The sequence below is a fragment of the Copadichromis virginalis genome, linkage group LG6 (genome assembly GCF_057382275.1).
Source record: "Copadichromis virginalis isolate Kocher_CV1m ecotype Utaka linkage group LG6, C_Virginalis_male_GT1.1, whole genome shotgun sequence".
In the NCBI taxonomy this organism is placed as follows: Eukaryota; Metazoa; Chordata; class Actinopteri; order Cichliformes; family Cichlidae; genus Copadichromis; species Copadichromis virginalis.
Window position 1 is genome coordinate 1,706,183 of NC_140623.1, and position 9,437 is coordinate 1,715,619.

A 9,437-nucleotide genomic window follows, 5' to 3' on the forward strand; every position below is an offset into this window, starting at 1 on the left:
TCATGTGCAGCTCTGACCATGTGACATTTTCTAACAGTGAGACGAACAGAATGACTATGAGTGTAACAACAGCTGTGAGTGGGATTGTTCTCATCGTTCTGTCCATGTCAGGTACTGAACATCTTTTAAATACACTTCTTACGTCTTTAGTACAGTTATTATAGTTGTTGTAAGTATATTTACTTACTGGACATCATCCTGGAACACTGTATGCTTTAATGTAATTATTTCATTAAATAACCGGAACTTCCTGCAGAGATGGTTAAACTGCTTGCACGTAATAAGAATAGTGATGGTTTCAGGCTAAATATAAAGCAACAAGGAATTATTTCCAGTCTTACATAAAGTGAACATGTTCTTTTTATAGAAACCTTTCAATTAAGAAAATGAAATATTTAATGTAAAATGTAGTGAACAGTTTTTACCTGTTCACCACAAACACAAAGTAAATTTGTAAATTTTCTTTAAAACTTTTTTCCATAGTTAAGATTTCCTTTTTGAATTGTGTATTTGTTGTTTCAGTTTGTGCAATGGTATTCTGACTACAATGTGCTATTTCTGGAACATTTAGCAAAATTCATATTATCAAGACATCACAGTCTGATGCTGAAGAGTTTCACATTTCTTCAGCAGCTCCACGCTTCAACGAACATGGGAAACCAACCAAGCAAAGACACGACACGCCCTTCTAACTGTTAGCATTTAGGATTTTCCCATCCATATCACAGGTGGAAATTCTCCAGCAGCCAGGAATGCCCAAAACACAGAGTCAAATTTCCCACATTTGTTTTCTCAGTCATTATTAATATATGGATGGATTACTGAGACATGTGCATTAGGAATATCCAGCTTATCTTTGAGAGACCAAACCGTATTGTCTCAGTTTGAAGTCTGCATTATGTATTCAAATATTTCTTGTGGAGAAAGTTTTGTGACTTCAGATGAAAACAAAATACAATTTTGACGTTTAAAATTATGCTAATCTTGACTGTGGTTTCTGATGTTTCAGTGGCGCACAGTTGGAGAGAATGGGAAGTGACTTTTACTACTACTGAGATCTGTGCCATTAAAGGATCGACGGTGGTAATGCACTGCACCTACACATACCCACCAAGAATAAACAGCATCAATACCACAGTTCAGAATATCTTCTGGTTCATTTATGTGCCCAATGTTGAACCTGTGGATCTTAGAATAGATTCAAAGTATGCAGGTCGTGTTTGGTATCACTGTGGTACGAACGACTGCACTCTGAGAATCACAGACCTGAGAGAGAGCGACTCAGCTGTGTACAGATTAAAGCTCATAACAAACCAGCCAGGGGGGACCTATACTGGTTCACCTGGAGTCAGTTTATCTGTAACAGGTAAGACTGTTGTCTGTTGGATCAAATTCTTAACATTTATGAAACAGTGCAGCGAATTTCACTGTCTGTTATATTGCATTTTACTAATCCAGGTGTAAAAGTGCAGACGATTCACACATCTCAATGCCTTACTTATTGGTGCAACAAATTAGAGATGCAGTGTCACAGCAGTTGCCTTCCTCATCATTCTTCATACATCTGGTACAAGAATGGACACATGACTTCAACAGAATCACTTTATTCAGGCTACCTTTATTCTGGAGACAGCATTTCTTGTGCTATCAAGCCACATGAGACCTTTCCTTCTCCTTCTGTGTGTGAGTATACGCCACAGTCTTCCACTCATACTCTCCTGAGAACCCAAGCTCTTGTTTGGGATGTGTATTAAATGTTTCCTAGCTGTTTGTGATTAGTTGGATCTGAAAAGTATCAAAACTGAACATCATCTTTAAGCAGAACGTAATAAAAAAAATATGTAAGGGCAGTACAGCATTAATAAAATATTATCTTAACAGAATATAAGAGAAAATGCATTTTCCCCATATTAGTACAAAGCGTCTCAGCAGGATATGATGCTGTTTCACGGCCAGATTTCCTAAATGAGCCAAATGGGAATTGTGAGCAGACAAAAATTAAGCCATGCTTTTATTCTGTGTGTCAGCAGTAAATTGTGTGTAACAAACATTAGTAAATAAGTTTGTGTACCTGATTTGAATATTCTCCCTGTATTTTCCGCCTTGACAAAGACCCCCGTAGAAATGTGTTCCCACCTCATGAACGCTGTCTTTTCTCTGTGCTGTCTTTTTAAATACAGACAGTATTTTTCAAATGCCAGAACCCAGATTGCGCTGATGCAATATTTATTATGTGCATCTGTTCCTTAATGTACTGTAGTAAGATATCTTTAACATGGAGAAGACTGTTCAAAGACAGTAAATGTATGCAAAACTGTATTTTCATGGCGATCGTAAAAAGAATTCTGTTTTTCAGGTGGCTATTATCAGTACTGCAACAGAGTGAATTACACTGAAAGAAGAATCTGTGCCTTCAAAGGCTCATCAGTGAACATTTCTTGCACATACTATCACACAGATCCTGTTGTGTCAAAATTCTGGTTCAGACCTGATCGTAGTTATTGGTTGGGAACTCACTTTCTGCTATGGGACCCTAGTAAAGACTCCCAGCATGCAGATCGTTTTCAGCTCCTTGAAAGAGAGAAAGGACGCTCCACTCTGAGAATCAGTGACTTGAGAAAGACTGACTCTGCAGAATACCGCTTCAAATTCACAACGCAATCGTTTCAATGGGGGAACATTTCACCTGGAACAACTCTGACTGTCACAGGTACTGACTGACTAATAAGTATTTATCTGTATTATAACCCTATACTATGTATAGTGCAGTGTTAATTTCAACATGTACATAGTCTATATTGTATGTGAATGACAACCATATATCCTCTTAGTAAACTTACAATCAGTGTTGGGGTCGTTATTACAAAAAAAAAAAAAAAAAAAGCAATGTATTACACGTCACTCGTTACGTTTCTTAAAAGTAATGCAGTCCATTAATTTCACGTCACTCTGTAAAATGAACTAAAACACACTGCCACATTATTACCAGTCAACACTTTGAATCTTAGGCTACAGTTTCACATACCAACACAAATCTCTGTCCTTATGAGGACACACATACCGTTTTTTTTAGTGTTTACAAACACTAACCCAACAACAAAACAAAACAACATCAAAATACCCTCAAAACCAAAAAACAAAGATGAAAAACAGCCTAGCAATACTTCAAAGCCATTGCCTCAGTTGTTCTACTGTAGAAACATATGCAAGCAGAAATGAAGGTTAGGCTACAGTGGTGCAAGCCTGACTGCCCATCAGTGCCTTTGTTTCTTGTTACAAGAACAGTTTCCTTCCTCATACTGCTCATAACCGTTACATGCTTACACTGATTTGCATTCTAATATCTTTAGGTAGATAGTGCATATTTCTGTTGTGTGCACTTATATTCATATTTATTATATTAATATTTTATATAGTCTGTATTCTATTTCTGTACCACTTTCTTTCGCATCATGACACCAAGACACATTCTTCATATGTGTAGAAACTTAATTCTGATGCTGATTTACAGGTTCTGGCTGCTGGGTTGAAGTTGTTTCTTTCCTGGAGCAGTTTTCAGTTTACCATTGCACTTTTCTAATATTGTGCATAAAAATAAAAGTAATGCCTATATCTCTGTTCCTGAAAAGTTGAAAAAGTTGAAAAGTTTCAGAACCCCTCTATCATCTTTTTCACTCTTGCTAGGTCTTTCAACGTTAACGCGGCATGATAACGATTAACACGAATAAAATTTTTAATATAATCAACCCATCTGGAGCACAGAATGGAGAAACTTTGAACAAACTGCTCGTAATGCAGTGACAGAGACATTTGAAGGATTTTGAGTCATTCTGCGCTCCAAATGGGTTGATTGAGTTAAAAATTTTAATCGTGTTAATCATGATGCGGCGTTAACGGGCGTTAATGCGGCGCTAACGCATCAAAGTGTCAACGTTGACAGCTCTAGTTCTAGTTCTAGCCCTAGTTCTTGCACATGAACGAAAATCAGCTGATTGTAGTGCAAGCAGAAAGAATACATGAATGTGTTACTGACAAATGTAATGTGATTACAGTAAAGTGTTACTTTGGAACACATTACACCCAACACTGCTTGTAATACTTATACAGAGCAATATTCTACTGCATACTTAAAAGCAACCTGTTAACGGTGGATCTAAGTCAGGTAAATTCTGACATTTTTCTTTGCAGATCCAGATATACAGGTACAGGTGGTTTGGTCCTCCACTGGCCCACAGCTGATCTGTCAGAGCAGCTGTTTTCCTTCTGGTCATTCATCCTTTGTCTGGTATAAGAATGAAGAGGAAATTCTTGGAGAATCTTCTTCCTTATACACAAAATATGCTGATGGTCCCGACAGCTACTCCTGTGCTTACGAGGGTCACCGCTCTAACCCAGTGTGTGAGTTTACTTCACAGTGCCACTTAACAAATGATCATCTTTGATCGTCAGTTGTTATATTACAGACAGAGTAAATTATGTGAATAAAGTACAAGTAGTAAATATGATAAGTATTGTATATGAAACATATTTAAAGAGAAACCAAGAAAAAAACGTCAAATGATTAAAGTGATCGTATCCACCCATCTTATCCAGTGATCTTTGACTAATCCTGAAAATTATCTTTGGCTGTTTGTAATCAAACAGTGAAACAACTTTGTCTTACTGCTCAACTGCTTCTTAGATTTAGTTCACAGATATCAATTACTGCTATTTTAATGTAGAATTTACGAGAATAATCCAAAATTCATTGGTCCACTGATGATGGAGAGTTCATTGGTCCACTGATGATGCAGAGTTATTGAGGCTGAGCAAAAAAAAAGGCTCAGCCTATGTGACTATCAGACTGCTTCGCAGAGGACCAGTTTTTGTCCTTGTGCTTTCCTTTCTCCAAACACAGCACTCAGTTTCTATTTTGACGTGATCATTCCAGCAAAATTTGTTCATGCACTCTTGCTGCTCATATTTGTATCTTTAGTAAAGATAAGACTGGCAGCGACTCGACTGTGTTGTGTTTGTTGGTACACTTATGGCACTGGCTTCCTGTAGCAGGTTTATTTTGCCTCTAGGTATGTGTTCACTTTTGTTGAGATCAGAGATGGGCAGTAATCTGATTACATTTTTCAAGTAACGAGTAAAGTAAGGGATTACTATTGCAAAAACGGTAATTAGATTACCGTTACTTTCCCGTAGGAACGCTGCGTTACTGCGTTACTAAAACCGTGATTTTTTGCGAGAATGTCTCACGATAGTGACGTAAGCCAGTGCGCCGTTAGTGACAACAGCTGTGTGCAGATCAACAATGGATCACATATCAATTGTGGAAGAGAGTATGAGCGTGCAGTGTTTAAAGCGTGGAAGTACTGACCTTACTTTGAGTTTGATTCCATAAAAAGTGACAAAAACATTAGCGTCCATCGTGCGTGGGAAGAAAACTAAAACCCTAAACTTCCAAGCAAGCACCGAGTGCGCAATGACGTAATGGGAAACTCACAGAGAAACTCGCGGATTCTTCAACTGACCGCGGCACACCTGCACCAGGGTAACCCTCCGCCTACCGCAGTCCTGCTTTACAGGTGAAAATAGAGCAACAGGACCGCTGAGTCTTTGACTTTATTTATTTTCTGCTGTGTTTTACTTGAATCTATTTGAAAGACTGAGTGTAAACACAAAAAATATTTTATTTTATGTGCTGGAATGTTTAGAAAATAGGTTTAAATGTTAAACTAATTTATTCAAGTCAGAGAATGTTGCATATAATTAAATTTTTGCTTGATGCATAAAGTTAAAAGCTTAAAACTAATAAAACAAGTTTTAAAAAGAGACTTTTCCATTTGATTACATTTTGTATGATGGATTATGCAGAAAAAGTAGAATTGGGCTGAAAGATCTATCGCTTTATCACCTATTCAGGTTGTAAATCGTGTTTTTAAAAAGTAACTAAGTAATTAATTACTTTTGAAAATAAGTAATCTGTAAAGTAACGGGATTACTTTTTGGGGAAGTAATCAGTAATTAGTTACTGATTACTTTTTTCAAGTAACTTGACCAACACTGGTTGAGATTGTGTATTGCTGATGAGTTTATAGTATGAAGTTAGAAAATACTATGTTTCTTTCATTTTTATTTGTTGTTAACCAGGATGAGTGACAACGCCAAAATACTCTGTAGAAGAAATTATAGTATGCATCTTTTCACAGTTATTAAAAACAGGCACAAGCGACAGAATTTCCAGCAGCTGGTGCAGCTCAACCATCATCACTCTGGACAGTGACACACAGTTAAAGGCTAATAACACATTCATGTATGTTTTGTTGTCCAGATGCTCCAAAGGTTCCCTCAGTGATGAGGACGGCTCCTGGTGACATCATTAAGGGCAGTTTAGTGTCTCTGACCTGCAGCAGTGAAGCTAACCCATTACCTAAGTATTCCTGGTACAGGAAGGCTCAAATACTGGTCAGTAAAGAAAAACAGCTGTTCTTCCAGTCCATCCAACCCTCTGATTCTGGAGAATATTACTGTACAGCTGAAAATGTGCTGGGAAGGAGGATATCTGAATTTATCTTCATTAATGTAAAATGTGAGTAAAGAATTATTTATGTAAATGCAAAATAAAAAGAAGTCCATATGATGCCCACCTTCTTCATACTTGTCATTATTAACATTGAGTTTCAAGTTTTTTTTGTCATATGAAGGTGGCACATTGCACATTATAATCAGCAAAATAGCAGATAAAGTAATTAAGGCAAAAATAAAAGAAAATGCATATAAATAAAGAAAAAATATAAAAATATAACAACAGCAGAATAAATAAATAGAAATTACTTAAACTACTGTAAAAATACTTTGAGCAGTTCAGTAGCCTGATGGCTTGTGGTTAGAAACTGTCCCTGAATCTGCTGATGTGGGTGTGGATGCTCCTGTACCTCCTGGCAGGAGCATGAACAGTGTGTGGCTGGGATCAGAGTCGACCTGGAGGGCCTTCCTGTCTGTAGAGGTCCTGGATGGCTGGTAGTTCAGTCCTGGTCATGCATTAGGACACACTGAGCAGTAACAGCTCGTGAAGAAGCAGTTAAAAAATAATACAATTTACAATTTTATTTGAATGTTTCAAAGGGGTTTATCACAATACCTTGCCCCACGTCCTGCAACACACAATCTACCTAAAATTTGTGATCTATCTTGCAGATGGTCCAAATACGTCAGTTGTGTTAATGACACCTTCTGGTATGATAGTGGAGGGAGATTCAGTCAAACTGACTTGTAGCAGTGATGCTAACCCAGCAGCTAAACACACCTGGTACAAGGGGAACCAAACCCTGCTTGCAAGTCCAGTAAGCATCTATCATTTCACTGCCATCAGCTCAGAGGACAGCGGGAATTACTCATGCAAGTCTGAGAATCAGTATGGACAGATAACCTCAAATTCTCGATTCATAGATGTTAAGTGTAAGTAAAATTCGATTTTTCACTTCAAGTATCTATGTATCTCTCTCTCTCTCTCTCTCTCTCTCTCTCTCGCTCTCTCTCAAATATATATATATATATTTGTTCTTTCCCAGATGCTCCAAAGTTTCCCTCTGTGTCAGTGAGTCCCTCTGCTGAGATAGTGGAGGGCAGTTCAGTGACTCTGACCTGTAGCAGTGATGCTAACCCAGAAGCTAATTACACCTGGTACAAGGAAGGCGAAGACTCATCAAAAGCATTGGGACAGAACTTCACTATTACTGAATTTAGAACTGAACACAGTGGGAGTTATTACTGTAACGCCCAGAACTCAAGAGGACAACATAGGTCCACCTTACATCTGATTACTGTAGCAAGTGAGTTAGAGGTTTTTGAATGGTTTTAGTATGAGAATGGTCTCTATGCAGGTGAACACCTTTTAAGTGTGTAGTCATGTATAAGAATTTTCTGATGTTCCTGATTTGTTTCTATTATCCTTTATGACTTCTCAGGTACACGGAAAGCAGCAGTTACTGGTACAATCACTGCTGTTTTCCTTGCTATCACACTGGTCATGGTTTTCCTGTGCATTAGGTGAGCAGTTCTGTGATTCTTATGAATCAATTAGTCTGTCATCTCTTTGATACATAAATGTGCTGTTACATTGAATTCTTGTCTCCTATTTAGAAAATGTAAGTGGTTCACACAACAGAGTAAAGATGGAGAGAAACCTTCCAGTGAAGAACAGGTGAGAAAGTATTCCACTGTGAAAGAAAAACACTTTAAAAACACACCTTAAAATAAAGCTGTAACCTTGGAGTGACAGCTTTATCTTAAATAAAGCCAAGTTATTTTGGAGCATTGTAATCTCAGCACAATATGTTTTCCTGCATTTCTACATTCCCTGCTGATCAATATGAGCAACACATATTAGAATGCAGTGCAATGGGATTTCTAATTTGTTTTGCATTGTGGCAATAAATGGAACAGGCCGATGAGGTCAAATTGAATTGAATAATCAAAAAGAACTTAAGAATATTGGATTTCTTTTTTGAAAATACCACTAAACAGATCATCACTTAAATGTAGGTACTAATATTTTAAGTATCTAACCACTCTAATCCTCTAACATGTTAATTCTGACATAGTTTATCACATTGATTATTTTTAAAACCTTGTGTGGTCTAAATATATATTTTTTCAAAAAAGAAGTATTGACCATAATCAATTAAAAAAAACCCCAGAAAGTCTCGATACTTATTGAAGTATTTCTACAGTAAGTATCAAGTTCTGGTTTCATCAGGTGAACATGGATCCAGTGTACGACACCCCGTCAGCTGTAGCAGAAGGAGAACCATCAGGTCACCAGGATAACCTTCACTACAGCACCATCCACTTCTCTCAGAATCAGGGAGACGCTCTGTACTCCAACATCGGCCCAGGTCAGCTATACGGACACAAAGATGAAGAGGCCAGTGAAGCTGAATACACTGCTGTCAAATGTGACAATTCCAGTAGAGCCCAAGGGTGAGAAACAGTTTTCATTGCCGTACAATTAAAGGAAACATCTGATTAGAAACTGATCATGTAAATCCTTTTTTCCCTTCACAGAACAAGATGTCAAGGAAATGGGGACGATACATTTACACTGTACAGTACAGTCAAACGTTCATGAACAACGACTCTGTGGTTTGCTCAAAGTGTCTTAAAAAACAAAACAAATAATGACTTCACAACATAACCACAGCCATTCAGGATTTGTACACAAACACATAATAATTACAAAATAAAATATTTTTCGTAACTGATGTAATTTAATTATTGTAATTTAATTAATTAAAGAAAATTCAATTTCCTTTTTAAAAATAAATATATCAGTACTTCCTAGAAGGTCCTTTGGCAGTAGTATTAATAGCTGTATCATTTAATCCTTTTAGGGCTCACCACAGAAGATCATCTACCTCCATCTCATCCTATCCCATGCGTTCCCTTCT

General features: G+C 37.3%; 1 protein-coding gene across 1 annotated transcript; it reads left to right on the plus strand.

Moving 5' to 3' along the window:
* LOC146706890 (uncharacterized) lies at window positions 1-9,237 on the plus strand. Its single transcript, XM_085458184.1, has 12 exons — window positions 1-111; window positions 1,010-1,366; window positions 1,459-1,683; window positions 2,357-2,710; window positions 4,189-4,398; window positions 6,320-6,577; window positions 7,186-7,446; window positions 7,560-7,820; window positions 7,956-8,037; window positions 8,131-8,191; window positions 8,747-8,970; window positions 9,055-9,237. The coding sequence occupies exons 1-12, from the start codon at window positions 3-5 to the stop codon at window positions 9,116-9,118; spliced, it is 2,466 nt and encodes an 821-aa protein (XP_085314310.1). The 5' UTR covers window positions 1-2; the 3' UTR covers window positions 9,119-9,237.
* The last annotated feature ends 200 nt before the right edge of the window (window positions 9,238-9,437 follow it).